This window comes from Eucalyptus grandis, chromosome 2 (assembly GCF_016545825.1).
Source record: "Eucalyptus grandis isolate ANBG69807.140 chromosome 2, ASM1654582v1, whole genome shotgun sequence".
NCBI classification, from domain to species: Eukaryota; Viridiplantae; Streptophyta; class Magnoliopsida; order Myrtales; family Myrtaceae; genus Eucalyptus; species Eucalyptus grandis.
The window spans coordinates 29,090,127-29,110,326 of NC_052613.1; the positions used below are offsets into that span (position 1 = coordinate 29,090,127).

Consider the following 20,200-nt stretch of genomic DNA (forward strand, 5'->3'; position numbering starts at 1 on the left):
AAGAAACAAAAAAGAATAAAATTTACCAAACGTGTTTCTGTTCATTTTTTATTTCCAGAACAAGTTTACCAAACGCGTTTTTTTATTCAAAAATTGTTCCCCGGAACAGAAACATTTTTTTTTTATTTCTGTTCCCGGGAACAGAAAAAGAACAGAAATAAAAACATGCACGCCCTATGTGACCAAATAAGCTGTTCACATTATGATTATGGATGAAATAATCTCGGTTTACATGTAAAGGATTAAAGTGATAATTGCCTTCGTGACGAAAGTATAATGCAAATATGGGACAGACGTGTGATAGCAAGAAAAATAATTTTGACCCATAAGTTGCTTAAATTTACGAATTTTTATATCAATGAACGTATTATGTGTTGGAGCACACAAAAGAAACTCGATATCTTCATTTGGGAAGATCGTCAAGGAGAGCTCAAGTTTGAGCCCATGAATATCTCAATTTAGACTTACTTTTGCTAAAACACTTGAGCTAATGAATATTACGGTACATTAATCGCCATATGCCATACTGACACAACTCACGCTTGCAAGTCAACATGTTAAATGCATGTATCTCGGGAGAGCGTGGCGGCACTACTCACGGGTCTTATTTTACAAGACGTACGCAAGCAAGGCTATCGTGCACGAGGGTTGGTCCGCCGGCAACTTCCGAACCCATAAGAATTAAAATCTGCTTCTTTTGTGCGAAACCCAACTCGGTCACAGAGGTGCTTAACCGCTTTCGAATCTTTGAAGTCGGTCTGGTAATGTCTTAAATTATAATTCGGACACCTTATGATATAGGGATGATATCATGTTTGCCGAAGTCAGATGCGAGTTCATTCGGTGAACTAGGAAGGCTGGATCGAGGCACAGCCTGGGTATGCAGATTCAAACAGTCCGTTACTGTTAAATTAAGCCAATTGAAATGCAAGAGTGACGCAACTGTCTAGTTGGTGTCGTTATCTGATGTGGATACTCTTTCAAGCTCTGTAATTTGATGCGGTATCTGAGTCGGATCTTTCCGCTTCGGTGTTTCGAAGTGTTTGCAATTGACAAGCCTCAGGCATCGGTCGTGCCGAGATAGAAAAAATTCACATTTTTCGGTAGCTGGACTTATCAAATTGTAAATACGAGTCGCCGCATATGGTAAAAATCAATCCGTTCTAACTTTGCAACTTCCATAAGAACGATTTATTTCTTTCAATATGAATTTCCAAATCATGGTCCGACGTGAAATCTACATACCATAATGAAACAATGGACTTTTTCCATGGCAAAAAGAAAAAAAGAATGTCTTACTGTGATTTTTCGACTGAATTGCAATTATACATGCACTAATTATATTCAACTATCCCATAAATTACAGCCCTTCATTTCTATTCCTAGTTTACTTTCGTCCATCGCAGGTTTTATCTTATCGAGATTAGAAAAGGACCCCAAGTAGAATGATTTTCCCAAGGTTTTTCGTTTCTTAACTTCCGCGATGTGCGAAAATAGAAAAGAGACTGCATATAAATATCTCAAGCTCCCAGGGATTTTGAAACAATCTTGATATCCATCATCGCCATCATTTCTTGCTTCTTGCGGTTAATCTGTCGAGTTCGTTAAGATCTCGACCCCCATACCATTAAGGAAGATGGATAAGAAAATGCGGCTTCTCCTCACGGCTCCGCTCCCCGCCACGCTTTTCTGTATCTTGCTCACCACCTCCAGAGCGGCGGACTGCACAGCCGGAAACGAGGGCGACGCAATCACCGTCGACCTGTTCGGCCGCGGGCATTTCACCTCAGTCCAGAAGGCTATCGACTCCATTCCCTCGGGCAACAGCAAGTGGATTACCATCCGAGTAAATCCCGGGACATATAAGTATCGTCTTCCTCCGTGCTTGTAGCTTTGAGTTTTGCGTCGTTCTCGTTGCATGTTGGTGTTGGTGCGCCGCCTCGGTTACAAGGTTCTAAGGCTTGATAACATGTTGCAGGGAGCTGGTAACCATCCCGCTGGAAAAGCCGTGCATTTTCCTTCAAGGAAAGGGCCGTCATTTGACGACAATAGTGTTCGATTCTCATCAACAAACAGACACGAGTGCTACTTTCACTTCCAACCCGGACAACATCGTCGTCCAAGGCATTACTTTTGAGGTCAGCAGCCACGTTCACGTTCCGAATCGGTACACGAATGGCATTATTCCTCGCAAGACGATATGGCGGACACTAACTTCTTTCCTTGTTTCTTTATACGCAGAATTCGTTCAACCGGTACTGGAAACAGACCGATGAGCCGCCCATAGTTCAAGCGTTGGCGGCAAGGGTATACGGAGATAAGTGCGTGTTCTTGCAATGCGGATTCTTGGGGGTGCAAGATACGGTGTGGGACGTGCAGGGCCGGCATTTGTACGACTCGTGCTACATCGAGGGTGCGGTCGACTTCATCTTCGGCGGTGGGCAATCCTTTTTCTAGGTACGACGCGATGGTATAGCATGGATAGCATGGAGTTTCGATTCGAAAGCCATCTAGATTAAGCAATCTGCACGTCCGATGTCTGAAACGGTTGAAATCTTCACTCATGTAGGACTGCAACATGAACGTTACGGTTGGTTTGCCGCCCTACAATCTTCCAGATGGTTTCGTCACAGCTCAGGGTCGAGAATCGCCGGACGACCGGAGTGGGTTCTTTTTCGAACGGGGTGCCGTCTTCGGGGTTGGTAAGTTCCTCCTGGGGAGGGCGTACCGTCGTTACTCCACGGTCGTGTTCCACAAGACGAAGCTGGCGGCTGGCGTGGCTCCTGAAGGTTGGGATGCTTGGACTTATAAGGGACACGAGTAAGTTCTCACTCGACTCGACCGACGGTTGCGCCGTTTTGATCGAATTCTTCTTCGCGCTCCTTCGCCCCAATTAATCATCTGATCGTCATTTCTTCGGGCGAATTCGGAGGGACTTCATCACGTACGCCGAGGTGGATTGCGAAGGAAGAGGCTCGGACACTTCGAAGAGAGTCCCGTGGGAGAGGCATCTCACCCCGGAGCAGATGCGATACTTCTCAAGAAAAAACTTCATTGATCAGGAAGGATGGCTCGGCAAGACTCCAGTAGCGAAAATGCTTTAAGCCCTAACGGAAGCAAAATGGATTCGTGTTTGTCGTTGGCCCGATCTGTCGGATCGAAATTTTTATTTCCGTTCCTATTTCGACAGATGGATCTCGAATTTACCTATCTAAGGCCAGCTCTCTTGTCTACGTGAAAGATCATATGAAATTTTTCTTCTTCTTCACTTGTATTATATTTCCGTGTATGTAATATATCGGGGGAGAAGTGTTAAAAAAGTCCTAAATTTTTTGCATTTGTGCCAATTTAGTCTTAAACATTTTTACTTAGTAAGAACCCATCTCTGGAATCGAAGCCAAGGCCCAAGTTCAACCTTCACCATGTGAACACTACAAGTAAAACTGTTAAACGGGTGGGTAGAGTCGGGTTTGGGTCGGGTTATTAATAGGTTGACTCAAATTGACCCATTAACTCATTTATGACTCATTTATGTCTAATATAAATTTTATGACCCATACCCGACCCGACCCATATTAATAAAATATTTTCATATTTAACCAAATTTAGGAAAACTTATTCTTATGTTTGTTTTTAAAGATTATATTACTAAAAAACTTCCAAGCAATACAAATCCAATCAATAATTTTTCAATTTTTTATAATTTTTCAAAAAAATTATTTCTTATATATATAAACTAAAATAATTTTATACATTGGACAATTTTTATAATTTTTAAAATAATTATTTTAAAAATCGAATTTTAATTATTTTTATGTTTTAAAAAATTAAATTTTTAATTATTTTTATTTTTATTTTTTAAATATAATTTTTAATTTTCTTTTTCTTTTTTTCTTTTTTGTTCTTCTTCTTTGGCCAACCGCTGGCCATGACGACGGCCGTGGCCCACAGGCGAGCTGGGTGAGCTTGAGGCTCACCAGCGTCGAGCGAGCTTGAGCTCGCCCCTCGCCGAATCTAGCAAGGCTCGAGCCTCGTCGGGCATCGGCGAGGCCTTCGCCTCGCCAAATTTGGCGAGCTCGAGCCTCGCCCGACACCGCGAGCTCGAGGCTAGCTTGGCCGGTCACCGCCATCGCCGTGCCGGTGACTAGGGGTGTGCATGGTCCGAGCGGGCGGTTCCCGACCTAGAACCAGGAACCGCCCACTAAGGACCGGTTCCAAAAAATTGGAACTGGGATCCACCTGTTTGTTGCATGGATCCACCCGGGACTAGACCGCCGGTCCAGTCTGGTTCCCGGGTGGATCCATGGAACCGATCTTGATGCGAAACAATTTTAGTTTTTAACATAGAACGGTCGGGTCTATGAGTTGGGAAGGAGGGGAGGACGTCTATGATCGGGTTTTCAACATAGAACAGTCACGAAATAATTTTCCGTGGCTGTGGCGGGTGGCGGCCGACGCGAGGGGGTGAACAGCAGCGGCGATGGCATTGACGCTCGGGGAGAAATCGAAATGGCGATATGATTAGGAGGAGCTGAGGAAGAGACAAAGAGAAAGAGAACCGAAGACGAAGGGAGTGAGGAGATGAGATATAATCTAGGGTTTCTTTTAGTAATTTTTTTTTAATATTAAAAAGGTTCCGATGCAGTGCGGTGGGCGGATCCGCCCATGGAACCGGGAACCGGACCGGTTCCCTCAAGAACCGCTGGTTTCAGGCGGTTCCGGTCCGGTTCCGAGCGGTCCAGACGGTTCCCGGGTATTTTGCACACTCCTACCGGTGACCAAAGGAAGAAGAAAGAAAAAGAAAATAAAATTAAAATAAAAATAATTATAATTTCAATTTTTATGAAAAAAAAAAAATTGTAAAGTTAAAGAGAGGAGAGAGAGATTGTGAGGTTTTGAGTGAAAATAAATGAATTCATTTTTAATGGGTTGATAAATGGGTCTTGACTCATTTAAAACCCATATATCTTAGTCTTGACTCATTAAAACCCATTATGGGTGTTTTATGAAATAAAGCTTAACCCATTAATGACCCATTTAACCATAAATGGGTCCATAAATGGGTTGCACAACCCATTTAACATCTCTAATTACAAGCTACTCTCATCCTTATGCCCTATCCTTTCTATCTATATGTTGATTGATAGCCTCAGGTTCCTTCTCTCCTTTTAACGACGTTAGCAAGAAGCACTTAACGCCGGTTTCTTTCCCTAAAAAAGAAGAGAATCTAAAGTGACTCCGCTAAGGTTAAGACTTCCTCCTTTCTAGCCCTTATAATCCGTCCACTGATTCAGTCCTTTCCAGCCAATTTTGGTATGATTTTGCTAACTGGGTGCCGACTAGCTGACATGATTCTATCGGCGTTGACATAGACAACTTTTAATAATATTTTCATTTTTATTTTTATTTTTTTTCTTCTCTCCTCGTTCCTTCGGCCGATCGCCGAACCTCGACGACTGGCCAGACGCAACGTCAACCTCATTGGCCACAGGCGAGCCTCGCCAACCACCTCATCAGTGGCCGCAAGCGAGAGGCCGCCCTCGAGGCTTGGGCAGCAATGCTTGCCAATCGTCATCTTTGGCCGATCGCCAAAGTCCGGTGACCGACTGTAGGGAGGAGGAAAAGGAAAAAGGAAAATAAAATAAAAATAAAATAATTCAAAAATATTAAATACTATTAAAAGTTGTCAATGTCAACACCAATCAAGCCATGTCAACTAGCTAACATCCATTCAGCAAAATCTGGCCAAAATTGGCCGAAAATGACTGAATTGGCACAAAGTAAAAATATTTAGGACTAAATTAGCAACAACAAAAATTTAAGACTAAATTGTCATTAATGCAAAAGATTTATGACTTTTTAACAATTCTCCCATTATATTGGTATGAAATGCATCTTCTTATTGTTTGGATTTGCATTTTCTTACTTCGTGTGGCTGTATATAAGCCAGTGAATTGCGGCATAGTTATTCTTCCATTACGAAAAGGAATAATGAAACAAACTAATTGCTTATATCACTTAGGGTGCGTTCGTTTCATGAAAAATGAGTGATTTGGAAAATGTTTTCCGAAAAATAATCATTCATATCGCTTTCAAAAATAAATGAATGGAAAAAAATTTCATCACTTGTGAAAATATTTAGGCATGGATTACTATCAATAATTAGAATGTTTTTTGTTGAATAATTTTTTCAAACAATACAAGAAATTATTTTTTACAAAATATTTTTCAAATCACTTATTTTTGATGTAATGAATGCACCGCACCATCTCTCATTATCTTCGCTACTTCTTTTCACGCAATAGAGGAATTCTTTATAGAGTACTATTATGATTTATTGGAACAAGCTAATATTTATATTAAGAAATTCCAAATGCCCTGAAGAGGGTAAAAGATTAAATCATTCAAACTAGCTAGCAAATTTAGAGTTTTTGTTTATAAATACATATACCTGCATCTTAAACTAGAGAAAGAAAATATCAGAGCCACATTAACTCGAAAATCTTCTCAGATCTTGATATATTCTTCAAAAAACCTCCATGTCGTGCCATGCATCGTGCGAATTCTTACCCCGGCTCGCCTGTTGGATTTCTCCTTATCTGAACGGTTCATGTGTCGAGCTCGGGGTGGGCAAAGCTCTGTTGGATATCAGCGGCGATGGAGGCGGCCGCGGAGCTCGACAACAGGCAGAATAGAGGAGAGAGAAGACCTGCAATGCAGGGCTTGGGGTGGCGACGGTATGGTGGCAATAGACAGTAGACACTGCCGCCCATCTTCTTGGGCAGTTGCGTTAAAGAGGTTTATTTATTTATTTATTTTGTTGGTGTTTTCAATCTGATCATGTATATGTGTATAGAAGACAAGTCATAAAAAAGATTTGATGGTGATATGCCCAATAAAAATGTAAAAGTCTATAAACAATTATCCATGCTAAATTTTTTCTAGATTTTATTGGACAGTTATTCCATAAATTTGCTTGACAATGTAGAAAATAACTAGGTTTCTTCGAAATTTCTCTTTTCAACAAAAATAATTTTTACGGTAGTAAAATATAAAACTAAAAAGAAAACACAATGCCTTTAACATACATGAGATATCCACAATACACAGGAACAAAACATGTGATATTCTTAGTTATGGCAACCAAATCCTATGTAGGAATAGAAAAACTAACAAAACAAGGAAAGTAAATAAATTGGGGGCTTAAAATAATTAAGGGCAACTTGTCTTTTTAATGAAAATGGGGTAGATTTAGTCATATAAGGGGTGAAAATAGCATCACCTAAGAAAAAAATTAGCATAGTTGAAATGAAGTCTATGTGAACGATTTATTTCTTTCGATGTGATTTTTCCAACCGTAGTTGGACATGAAGTCTGCATGGCATAGTGAAACAATGAAATTTTTCTATGGCAAGAAAAAAATGCTTTACTGTGATTTCAAACTGAACTGCAACATTAAGTGCACTAGTTATGTTCAATTATAATATAAATTGCAGCCCTTCATGTCAGTTTCTGCGGTTTGAAAAAATTTACATTTTTCGGTAGCTGGACTTATCAAATTGTAAATACGAGTCGCCGCATATGGTAAAATCAATCCGGTATAATCTTGCAACTTCCATAAGAACGATTTATTTCTTTCAATATGAATTTCCAAATCATGGTCCGACGTGAAATCTACATACCATAATGAAACAATGAACTTTTTCCATGGCAAAAAGAAAAAAAGAATGTCTTACTGTGATTTTTCGACTGAATTGCAATTATAGATGCACTAATTATATTCAACCATCCCATAAATTACAGCCCTTCATTTCTATTCCTAGTAAACTTTCGTCCATCGCAGGTTTTATCTTATCGAGATTTTAAAAGGACACCAAGTAGAATGATTTTCGCAAGGTTTTTCGTTTCTTAACTTCCGCGATGTGCGAAAATAGAAAAGAGACTGCATATAAATATCTCAAGCTCCTAAAGATTTTGAAAAAATCTTGATATCCATCATCGCCATCATTTCTTGCGGTTAATCTGTCGAGTTCGTTAAGAACTCGACCCCCATACCGTTAAGGAAGATGGATAAGAAAATGCAGCTTCTCATCACGGCTCCGCTTGCCGCCACGCTCTTCTGTATCTTTCTCACCACCTCCAGAGCGGCGGACTGCACAGCCGGAAACGAGGGCGACGCAATCACCGTCGACCTGAACGGCCGCGGGCATTTCACCTCAGTCCAGAAGGCTATCGACTCCGTTCCCTCGGGCAACAGCAAGTGGATTACCATCCGAGTAAATCCTGGGACATATAAGTATCGTCTTCCTCCGTCCTTGTAGCTTTGAGTTATGCGTCGTTCTCGTTGCATGTTGGTGTTGGTGCGCAACGTCGGTTACAAGGTTCTAAGGCTTGATAACATGTTGCAGGGAGCTGGTGACCATCCCGCTGGAAAAGCCGTGCATTTTCCTTCAAGGAAAGGGCCGTCATTTGACGACAATAGCGTTCGATTCTCATCAACAAACAGATACGAGTGCTACTTTCACTTCCAACCCGGACAACATCGTCGTCCAAGGCATTACTTTTAAGGTCAGCAGCCGCGTTCACGTTCCGAATCGGTACACGACTGGCATTATTCCTCGCAAGACGATATGGCGGACACTAACTTCTTTCCTTGTTTCGTTTCGTTATATGCAGAATTCGTTCAACCGGTACTGGAAACAGACCGACCCGCCCATAGTTCAAGCGTTGGCGGCGAGGGTATACGGAGATAAGTGCGTGTTCTTGCAATGCGGATTCTTGGGGGTGCAAGATACGGTGTGGGACGTGCAGGGCCGGCATTTGTACGACTCGTGCTACATCGAGGGTGCGGTCGACTTCATCTTTGGCGGTGGGCAATCCTTTTTCCAGGTACGACGCGACGGCATAGCATGGATAGCATGGATAGCATGGAGTTTCAATTCGAAAGCCATCTAGATTAAGCAATCTGCATGTCCGATGTCTGAAACGGTTGAAATCTACACTCATGTAGGACTGCAACATGAACGTTACGGTTAGTTTGCCGCCCTACAATCTTCGGGACGGTATCGTCACAGCTCAGGGTCGAGAAGAGCCGCACGAGCGGAGTGGTTTCTTTTTCGAACGGGGTGCCGTCTTCGGGGTTGGTAAATTCCTCCTGGGGAGGGCGTACCGTCGTTACTCCACGGTCGTGTTCCACAAGACGAAACTGGCGGCTGGCGTGGCTCCTGAAGGTTGGGATGCCTGGACTTATAAGGGACACGAGTAAGTTCTCGCTCGACTCGACCGACGGTCACGCCGTTCCGATCGAATTCTTCGTTGCGCTCCTTCGCCCCTATTAATCACCCGATCGTCATTTCTTCGGGCGAATTCGCAGGGACTCCATCGCGTACGCCGAGGTGGATTGCGAAGGAAGAGGCTCGGACACTTCGAAGAGAGTCCCGTGGGAGAGGCATCTCACCCCGGAGCAGATGCGATACTTCTCGAGAAGAAACTTCATTGATCAGGAAGGATGGCTCAGCAAGACTCCAGTAGCGAAAATGCTTAAGCCCTAACGGAAGCAAAATGAATTCGTTTTTGTCGTTGGCCCGATCTGTCGGATGCGAAATTTTTTTTTTTCCGTTCCAGTTTCGACAGATGGATCTCGAATTTACTTATCCAAGGTGTAACATCCTGAATTTTCAGATTTTGTTTTCGATTAAATCGGGCCGTTCATCGACGCGCTGATAGTTCTATTCCCTGAGTTGGCCACTCATGGGATAACTAGACTATTTGGGGAAGCAATTAAGGAATTTAAATGCAATGGACTTGAGAACTTGACCAGGAATCGATTGCTCGACTATGTTGGTTTGTAAGGGTCGTTACGGCACTGTCAAAAATCGATCAAAGATCGAAGATAGGTCGATTCGATTAAGATATGTGATTAGAGTGTGGGTGATGGGTGATTCAACCTGATTACAAAATACTTGTCGATCGGCACTAGACCGATTTTTCTATCGTTTTGGTACCCGGTGTCCGTAATTGATACCTCGAGATTTTCACGACAATCGAGAGTTGTCAATGTGTCAAAGATGTACAATGTGACTCAAGATGAATCGATCACAGGTCAATTGCACCAAAAATTCCTAAAAGTTACCCGATAGACTAGGTCACACTAAAAGCGCGTCGGATTGAAATTAACCGTGAATTGGAACCTGATTTCAGAAATCAAAAGTTCTGTCATATCACGATATATTTTAGGAACGTCAACTTATTCTTCGAGGAATTTTCGGAGATCCCGAGATTTTTGCGGAAAATCATTTCAGATGTTACGGAAATTTGATCGGGCCGATTTGGAGGAAGATTTTGAATTCTATACCGAGCTATTTGACGAGGGGCACTTATAGAAATTCTAAGGGCTTTTTCTTCTGTGGCATCCTGAAATTCTTTGCTAGCCATTAGGGGTGCTCCAATTAGCGTCTTGTATTGAAATCTATGGCCGAGTTTAAATGGATAGATCTTGGAAGAGGATGGCTTATCTCTGGCCATGTGCATCGTGAATTAGAATCCATAGGTTTGTAATTCTAAGTGTTTAGTTATTTAATTTTACCCTATAGTACTTTAGTTTAATAAGATTTAATTAGTATTTAAAAAGGGGATTAGAATTGATTTTAATTAGGTTGGGCCTTAGGCCAAATGGCTTGAGCTTTTGGAGGGCCAATGGCTGGCCCATTGGAGCCAAGGAGGGGCTGTCGACCGGCCCATTTGCTGGCCCAAAGCCCAGCCGAGAATGAGGCCCATCCTTGCATGGAGAAGGCCATGTGTCTCTCTCAAATTGCCAAGTGTAGATCATGCATTGGCTTGTGGAGAGGCAAACCATCATTGATAATGATGGGAATTAGGGGAAATAAAAGGGGAAGAGAGAGAGAGAGTGGCCGGTTAGTGGCATTCGGCCAAGCCAAAGAGAGAGAGAGAGAGAGAGTGAGTTGCGAGAGAGAGTGAGGCCGAGAGGGAGGAGGAGCTCGCCCGTCGCCGCCCGCACGCCGTCCGTCCGTCGCCGGTGTGCCGTTCGTGTGCCGCTGTCTGCTTGGTCTTTGAGGCAAGTTGGGATCGATTTCCACTCTTGCATGTGTGTCTTGCATGTGTGATTTGTTTGTGGTAGATTTCGGATGTTAGGGTAGACAAAACCAAAGCTAGAATGTGACTTGTTCTTGAGTTTGCTTGCTGTTTTCGTGTGAACCGCCTGACCCAGAATCTTGTGAAGGCTTGCATACATGTTTCGAGTTGGATTTTGACTTTTATTCCTTCATGAAAGTTGTAGAAAACATCTTAAAATAAAACATACTAAAATTTGGGACAAAATGATGGATATTTAAAGGGGTCAAACCATCATCCTACGAAGACACTAGATCTGGAACAGTTTTGCTGACCTTTCGGTAGATTTGTGGTTGCATGTCGATTTTTACTAAGAATCTCTCTTCTACTTCTTCATGAAACTTGTAGAGAACATTCTAAATACTAACATACTCAAATTTGAAGCAAAATGAGTAAGTGTAGCCTAGTGAATCGACTTACTCTTGAAGACGGTGAATCTGGAGACACGGTACAGGACACCCGAGACTTCATGGACCCATATGGTGACTGTTCTTTGGAGATTTGACTTAGATCCCTTAATGAAAGTTGTAGGGGACCTCTTGAAGTAAAACATATCCAAATTTCAGAGGAAACGAAAAAGAATAAGTGGGTAAAAAATCGGTATTTCGGAGATGACTACACTGGACGTTTCGGTGCGAGAACCAGAAGCTTCGGATGACTATAGAAAATTATCTAGAACGAATCTGACCTAGAAGTCTTCATGGAAAATATACTTTAGTGTCTTAAATATAACCTGGTAAAATTTCATAATTTTCGGAGGTCGTTCGGATATTTGAATCTAATTATTTCGAAAACTGCACATTCTGTTTCTATCTGAAATGTCATGCTGTATTTGTGTGAATTATATCTTTTGTGTGGAACTCTATTGGGCATGTTTTTTTTCATGAAATTACTATCTTATTGTCTTGTCTATCATATGCCTTGATTTCATGATTTTTGAGAAGCATACGGATGTTTAATTCAAATATTTTCTAAAAATGGTACATGCTGGAATTTTGTAAAAGGCATGAAAGATGGACCATTTTAAATTACATGGACTCCATGAATTGTATTGATTGGATGATAGTGTCTTGCTGCATGTATGATAATGATTTGAGATGCATGTATGAATTCAATGATGAATATGATCTTGATTGCCATCACATCACATGCCATGTTAAAATTGAACTATAATTGAAGATGAGAATTGAGATAAATGAGAAGGCCGTCGGAGGTGCAAGCCGACGATGCCCTGGGAGTGTCGGGATGCCTGGCTAGAAGGGTACGGCCGGTTGCCTGGTGGTCATGAATGGCCGGATACCGGAGGGCCTCGGGAGTACCGAGAGGTGTCGAGATGCCCGGGGAGTGGGGGAGCCGGAAGCTCGGCAGGTATTGTGCTGAGGGATACCTCGCGATGCCAATTTGGGTGCAGGATGCCTGGCTAGAAGGGTACGGTCGGTTGCCCGGTAGCCTTAAATGGCTGAATGCCGGAGGGTCCTCATGATGCCAGTTGGGGTATGAGATGCCCGGAGAGTGGGGGAGCCGGATGGTCTGATTGTATCTTGGATACATGCGGGATGCAAACATTGATCCCGGGAAAGAGAAATGTGGCCATCCAAAATGAAATTGAAATTGAATTATGCATGATGATATATGCATGACATGATGATGAGGATATATGCATGATATGATGATGATGTTATATGCATGGATGCATGGTAATGATGATGGTACATGTGATATGATGATGATGTTACATGCATGGATGCATGGTAATGATGATGGTACATGTGATATGATGATGATGTTATATGCATGGATGCATGGCAATGATGATGGTACATGTGATATGATGATGATGTTATATGCATGGATGCATGGTAAAGATGATGCCATATGTGACATGATGATGGTAAGTGTATGATGGGATGGTGATGACTATATGATGATGTATGTACATGAGGTATGATGACATGTGCATGATACCAAGGTAAGTTGTGCATGGATGCCTTAATGACATGTAATGCTATGATTGTGATAATTGTGTGGCATGATGCATTGAGTTGGTTTATTAGTCTTTTACCTGCTGAGTGGTTGTACTCACCCTTTCGGGGACCAACATTTCAGATTAGAGAGATATCGCTTCCTGCTGTCACGCGGGGCGTATTTTACGGCATTCCTTCGGATGTAGAGGTCAAGTGCGTGGAGATTGACTGTCCCACCATCCCTGGTCTTACGTTTATTCGGGTTCATGCGATAGTGATGTACGATGTAGGCCTGGCTAAGGGCCCTGTCATTCAAAAGTTCATATCGGTTCATGTTTGACGAGATGGGGCAATGCGAGGGATGTTGCCGCCACCACCGCCTGATGCACCAAGATAGGTGTGAGGGCCCGTGCATGAGAAGTAGGAGCTAAAAATTTTTGGGATGATTAGCCGACACTAGTTGATGGGAGATATTACACGATAGACATAGTGGGTCGAGTGTTTCTTTTTGGGTTTATGGCCGAGTGTGGCTGCATATCCTAGCCTTTCTTTTGATGTACCGACTCAAGGAATCTTATCTTGAAAATATGTAAATAAAGTGTCATGGCTTTGTCTTTTATTATGATGATTAGTGGTGTGCAATTGTATCATGGTTGATGGAGGGAGAGATGGCAATATTATATTTTGCTTCCACTAATGAGTCACGCTGGGACCGTTTTCAAAAAAAAAAATGTCTATGATTTACGACGCTTCTTTTAAGAGATGCAGCTAGTGTTCCATTAGGTGTAGCGTTAGGTGCCTGTGGCAACCTAAGGTGGTTCGGGGTGCCACATCTTCGTCCAAATTGGAAGTTGAATTGGAGAAATTCGGGAAGGATTGAGCCCGAAGTTAAGGAAATTCGAAGCTTTGCAAGGGACTTCAATTTTTGGCTTCAATTTGGACTATTTTAATGAAAATTTGGCTAGAAAGTATTAAGGGACATGGGATAAGGTTGAAGGAAAGGGGGGGACAAAGCATTAAATGGAAAGGATAAATTCTTGACTTTGGCCCCAGTCGGTGACTTCCCCTGCACGTTTATCAACCGCCTCTCCCTTCTTCGCTGTTTCCCTCTCTCTCGATCACGACCCACCCTTCTCTTTTACTCGAGCGACTCATCCCCACATTTCCTCTCTGGTTTTGCTTTCATTTCTCCCTCTGCCTCACGCCTCCACCGAAGCCTTCATTTCCCTACTCCACTCACGCTCGCCCACTTCCACCCACCATTTCCCCTCTGCTTGCCACACGTCTCCTTGGCCAACCAAAGAAACCCCTTCCCAACTTGTTGACCGTGAAACCTTCAGCATCTTGAGCCGACACATCTTCATTCGAGCAGCCCATTTCCCTCACCGAAGAAATCCCCACCAAGCGAAGTCTTCATCCAGCTGCTTCCTCGTCTGCTTCTCCACCGCCTCACACACCTGCAGCAATCCACGATTCCACCGGTTTTTGTTCCCAACAGCAAACCGAGGCAGCCGCGTTGCCTCATCTCACCGAATCACCATCTCTCTTCCCTTCGCATGCCTGGTCATTTCCCCCATCGAAGATTGCAGCTGCTCCACCATCCTTCGCATGTCTTCATCGAGCAAGCCACAGTCCATCTTCGCGTTTCAGCTCAACCCATCTGCACGTGGGCCCATTTTTAGCAGCAAGCCCGCGCCCATTTGAAGCCCAGCCTAGCAGAATCCGGCCCATCTTCAGCTACAATAACCAGCCCAGTTCAGTTTTTGATCCAGCAAGCCCACAATTTCTAGCCCATTCGAAGACAGGCCCACTTGAAGCCCGTTTAGTTCAGTTTATTTTCAGTAGGCCCAAGCCCAAGCCCAAGCCCAAGCCCAGATCAAGCCTAGTCCAAGTCATTAACAAATCTCAATTTGGGCTGAAATTTGTTGGGCCAAGTTTAGGCCCGGTCCAAGTCCGTTGACGCCGCCGAAAGTTCAGTATTCGGCCACCGTCGTGTCGTCGTCATGGTGAACCAGTTTCTATAATTAACCGATGAGTTTATACTCTAAACTCTGCTTAGTAGGTTAATGACATTTAAGGGGTGTTTAGATTTATTTTATTAGGAATTAGGTGGTTAATTAGATTAAATTAGAAATGTAATTATCTAATTGAGCATGTTAGGTGGTTAGAGCATGGTTTAACTAAGGCCTAAATAAATTGTATTGTTTTTTTTTTGTAAAATTAAATAAATTGTATTGTTTATCTAGAAGGGTCCGGGAATTTTCTAGGTCCGTATTGGTATTTAATTTAATAATTTTGGCCAAGGTTAAAAATTTTAGAAATTAAATTGAATTAATTAATTAATTTTCGAAATTAATTATTTATTAATTATTTTTTCGGAATTTAGTGTGGCATCCCAAAAATTCAAGACAAGCTCTAAGGTGTATTAAAGCCCATAATTAGGTAATGAAATTACCTATGGTGTATGCTTTAGCCATTAGTTTTCTCTTAGGACTAAGTAATATATACTTGTGTTCATGATTCTTTTTATTTATTTGTTAATGAGAATAGTCTATTCTTGGCTATGCACTCATAGACTAAATTCCTATAAATAAAATGTTACAAGATTTTGGCCATGTGGAATTTAAAACTTAAAATCTATAAAAGAAAGAATAAAAGGTGAAATTTGATTTTTATTTAGGTTTGGGCCCTAAGGCCCAACAAGGATTTTGATGGGCCAAGATGGCCGGCCCATTGAAGCCCACGAAGGGGCTGTCGTCGGCCACAAGGGAGGTCGGCCCAATTGAGGCCCAAGAGGAGTGGCCAGCCCACTTCTTCCAATCCAAGCCCAAGCCCATCTTGCATGTGGCATGCCAAGTGGCAAAAAGAGGCTTGCATGTATTGGCTTGTGGAGAGGCAAGTGATGATTGCTAATGATGGAGATTTGGGGGAACAAAAAGGGGAGAGAGAGAGAGAGTGGCCGGTTGGGTTTCCTTCCAAGCCAAAGGGAGAGAGAGAGTTGCGAGAGAGAGAGGGAGTTGCGCGAGAGAGAGTGAGGCCGAGAGAGGAGGAGAAGGAGCCACTCGCCATTCGTCCGCCCGTCGCCGCCCGTTCGTCTGCCGTGTGCCGTCGTTCTCTTGAGTTTAGAGGCAAGTTGGGATCCACTTCCTACTCTTGCATGTGTGTTTGGAGTGGTGTCGAATTTTGGGTGGTTAGGAGTGAGAAACCGGAGCTAGTATGTTTTGTTTGTTGAGATAGCTTGCTGTTTTCGTGTGAACCGCCTGAGCCAGAATCTTGTGAAGGCTTGCATGCATGTTTCGAGTTGGATTTTGACTTTTATTCCTTCATAAAAGTTGTATCCAACATCTTAAACTACAACATACTAAAATTTGGGACAAAATGGTGGAGATTTAAGGGGTCAAACCCTCATCCTACGAAGACACTAGATCTGGAACTGTTTTGCTGACCTTTTGGTACATTTGTGGTTGCATGTTGATTTTTATCAAGAATTTCTCTTCGACTTCTTCATGAAACTTGTATAGAACATCCTAAATACTAACATACTAAAATTTGAAGTAAAATGAGCAAGTGTAGCCTAGTGAATCGACTTACTCTTGAAGACGGTAAATCTGGAGACGCGGTGCTGGACACCCGAGACTTCATGGACCCATATGGTGACTATTCTTTGGAAATTTTACTTAGATCACTTAATGAAAGTTGTAGGGGACCTCTTGAAGTAAAACATATCCAAATTTCAGAGGAAACGAAGAATAATAAGTGGGTGAAAACTCGATTTTTCGGAGATAACTACACTGGACGTTTCGGTGCTAGAACCAGAAGCTTCGGACGACTATAGGAAATTATCTAAAACGAATCTGGCCTAGAATTCTTCATGAAAAAAAATATACTTTAGTGTCTTAAATATAACCTGGCAAAATTTCATAATTTTCGAAGGTCATTCGGGTATTTTAATCGAATTATTTCAAAAACTGCACATTCTGTTTCTATCCGAAATTGTATGCTGTATTTGTGTGAATTATATCTTTTGTGTGGAACTCTATTGGGCATGTGTGTTTTTCATGAAATAATTATCTTATTATCTTGTCTATCACATGCCTTGATTTCATGATTTTTGAGAATCATATGGATATTTAATTTAAATATTTTATAAAATGGTACAAGCTGGAATTTAATCAACTTCAAAAAGGCATGATAAATGGACTATTTTAAATTGTACGAATTCCATGAATTTTATTATTATGAATAATTGTGTCTTGCTGCATGTATGATAATGACTGGAGATGCATGTATGAATCAAAGGATGGAAGTGATTTTGTTTGCCATTACATCATGTGCCATGTTGAGTTGAGACCTAAATTGGTGAACATGAACAATAATAAATGAGGAAATTATTTGAGGCGGTTGATAATGCCCTGGGAGTATCAGGATGCCCGGGATGGGGGGTGCCGGATGCTCGGAATGTATAGAGATACATGGCCGGATGGCCTCGGGAGTTTCGAGATGCCCGGAATGGTTGGGTGCCGGAAGCCTCGGAGGTCTTTGCCCGAGAGGATGCCTCGTGATGCCAGTTGGGATGTGAGATGCCCGGAATGTGGGGGTGCCGGATGCCCGGTGGCCTTAAATGGCTGAATGCCGGAGGTTTTTCTCGCGATGCCAGGATGGGGTGTGAGTGGTAAAGTATGGGATGTAATTGATGATCCTGAGAAAGAGAAATGTGGTGATCAAATTGAAAGATAAAAGTGGAAATTGAATCATGCACGTGTGATATGATGATATGTGTATGATGTGATGATGATCACCTATGGCATGATGATATGTGTATGATGTGATGATGACCACCTATGGCATGATGATACATGTGTGTGACATGATAATGATCACCTATGGCATGATGACATGTATGTGATATGATTGTGATGAGGATGTATGATGGTATATGCATGGCTTCAAGGTAAGTAGGCTTGGATACATGAATGACATGTATTATGTTGTGATTGTATTGTATGATGCATTGAGTGGTTATTAGATCATTTACCTGCTGAGTGATTGTACTCACCCCTTCGGGGACCAACATTTCAGATTAGCAGGATGCCGCTCCCTACTATCACACGGGGCGTATTTTACAGCCTTCCTTCAGATGTAGAGGTCAAGTGTGTCGAGAATCGACTGTCCCACCATTCCTGGACTGACTTTTATTCGAGTGCGCGCCTTAGTGATGTACGACGTGGGCCTGGCTGGGGGCCCTGTCATTCAGGAGTTTATATCCGTCCATGTTCGTCGAGACGGAGTGATGCGTGGGATGTTGCCGCCACCACCGCCTGATGCACCAGGATGGGTGTGAGGGCCCGTGCGTGAGAAGTAGGAGCTGCAAATTTTTGGGATGATAGCCGACACTAGTTGATGGGAGATCTTGCACGATAGACATAGTGGGTCGAGTGTTTCTTTTTGGGGTTGTGGCCGAATGTAGCTAAAAATCTTGGCCTTTCTTTTGATGTATCGACCCAAGAAAATCCATCATGAAAATATGTAAATAAAAGTGTCTGGGCTCTATCTTTTCTTATGATGTTTAGTGGTGTGCAATTGTATCATGGTTGTTGGAGGGAGAGATAGCGATATTATATTTTGCTTCCGCTGATGAGTCGCGCTGGAACCGTTTTCAAAAAAAAAAAAATTCTATGATTTACTACGCTTTTTCTAAGAGAAGTAGCTAGTGTTCCATTAAGTGTAGCGTTAGGTGCCTGTGGCGACCTAAGGTGGTTCGGGGTGCCACAGCGCCCCTTTTTGGTATCAGAGCAATGGTTATAGGCGGAGTGATAAGGAGCCTCATTTGGAAATTGAGGAACATGATGACAATATACACCATAGGATATAAAACGGAATAATTGAATAACGGGTGATGAGTATTCACTCGCAGAACCCTAGTAGTTAATTTTGAGTTGCCTTTAGGTACCAGTAACATGTATATGTTGCTTATGTAGTAGTAGTGGTTGCTTTGAATGGAGGCAGTGAGTCTCAAATTATTCATGAGGCAATGCTTGAAAATTGCAGGAAAGTCATGGTGCGAGCTGGAAGTGCTCATCCATCAAGGGCTGAAGTCTCTGCTGCAAGGGCCGAAGTCTCTGCTGCAAGGGCTGAACCCCGAATGGAAGACATCCTGCAAGCATTGGCCAATATTTGAAATTTGATGGAAAGACAGGCACAGCAACAACCTGGAGCAAAATGCCGTACTCAAGGATTGGTGGAGCAATTTCTGAAGCTGAAACCACCTAAGTTCAATGGAATGGGAAGTCCTGAGGAGGCAGAACAATGGATTGATGGGATAGAACGAATTTTCCGGCTATTGGACTGCAATAATGCTAAGAAAATAACTTTGGCAGAGTACCAGCTGGAGGGAAATGCAAAGTTTTGGTGGAGAGCTTCGAAGGACATAATTTTTCCAATAGGTACTGATATTAACTGGGAAGAGTTTGTGAGAGCTTTCAATAGAAAGCATTTTTCTGACTGTGCTAAGGATAGGAAAATTACATAATTTGTTCAACTAGAACAAAAGGAGCTGACAGCAGACCAGTATGAGGCTAGATTTTCTGAACTATTAAGATATGCTCCTAGGCTGATTGAGGATCAGGAAGAAAAAGGCTAAGAGATTTCTGAAAGGGTTGAGGACCGATATCGGGAAACAACTGGTGCCTTTGAACATAAGAGATTATAATGAGATTTATGAAATGGCACAGTTAGTGGAGCAGGAATTGTTGAGAGAACGGTCGGAATTTAAGAAACTGCTGAACTTTAATGATGTGAGAAGGGGTAAGAGACCCTATTATGGTCAAGGTCAAACTTGGAATGTGAAGAAGAAGAGTAATTTTGGAAATTTTGGGGAGCAAGAAATGGTCCGAATATAGGGAAAGCACCTGTCGGCTGATGTTTGTCAAAGGTGTAATGGGCGACATGGCCCAGGACCTTGCAATGGACGACTAAAATGTTTTGGTTGTGGACAAGTGGGCCATCTTAGGAGAAGTTGCCCACAAGAAAGGTCGCAAGTGAGTGTTGGCTCGGTGCGACAGGGATATCAGAGTGCTGTTAGATCAAACTTACAAAGGAATCCTCAG

General features: G+C 42.5%; 2 protein-coding genes across 2 annotated transcripts; both read left to right on the top strand.

The window, feature by feature from the left end:
• The first annotated feature begins 1,636 nt into the window (after window positions 1-1,636).
• Window positions 1,637-3,104, top strand: LOC104428278 (probable pectinesterase 66). Its single transcript, XM_039306944.1, has 5 exons — window positions 1,637-1,887; window positions 1,979-2,138; window positions 2,242-2,418; window positions 2,570-2,820; window positions 2,933-3,104. The coding sequence occupies exons 1-5, from the start codon at window positions 1,637-1,639 to the stop codon at window positions 3,102-3,104; spliced, it is 1,011 nt and encodes a 336-aa protein (XP_039162878.1).
• A 4,962-nt stretch (window positions 3,105-8,066) lies between these two features.
• Window positions 8,067-9,551, top strand: LOC104428281 (probable pectinesterase 66). Its single transcript, XM_010041293.2, has 5 exons — window positions 8,067-8,317; window positions 8,409-8,568; window positions 8,677-8,889; window positions 9,011-9,261; window positions 9,374-9,551. The coding sequence occupies exons 1-5, from the start codon at window positions 8,067-8,069 to the stop codon at window positions 9,549-9,551; spliced, it is 1,053 nt and encodes a 350-aa protein (XP_010039595.2).
• The last annotated feature ends 10,649 nt before the right edge of the window (window positions 9,552-20,200 follow it).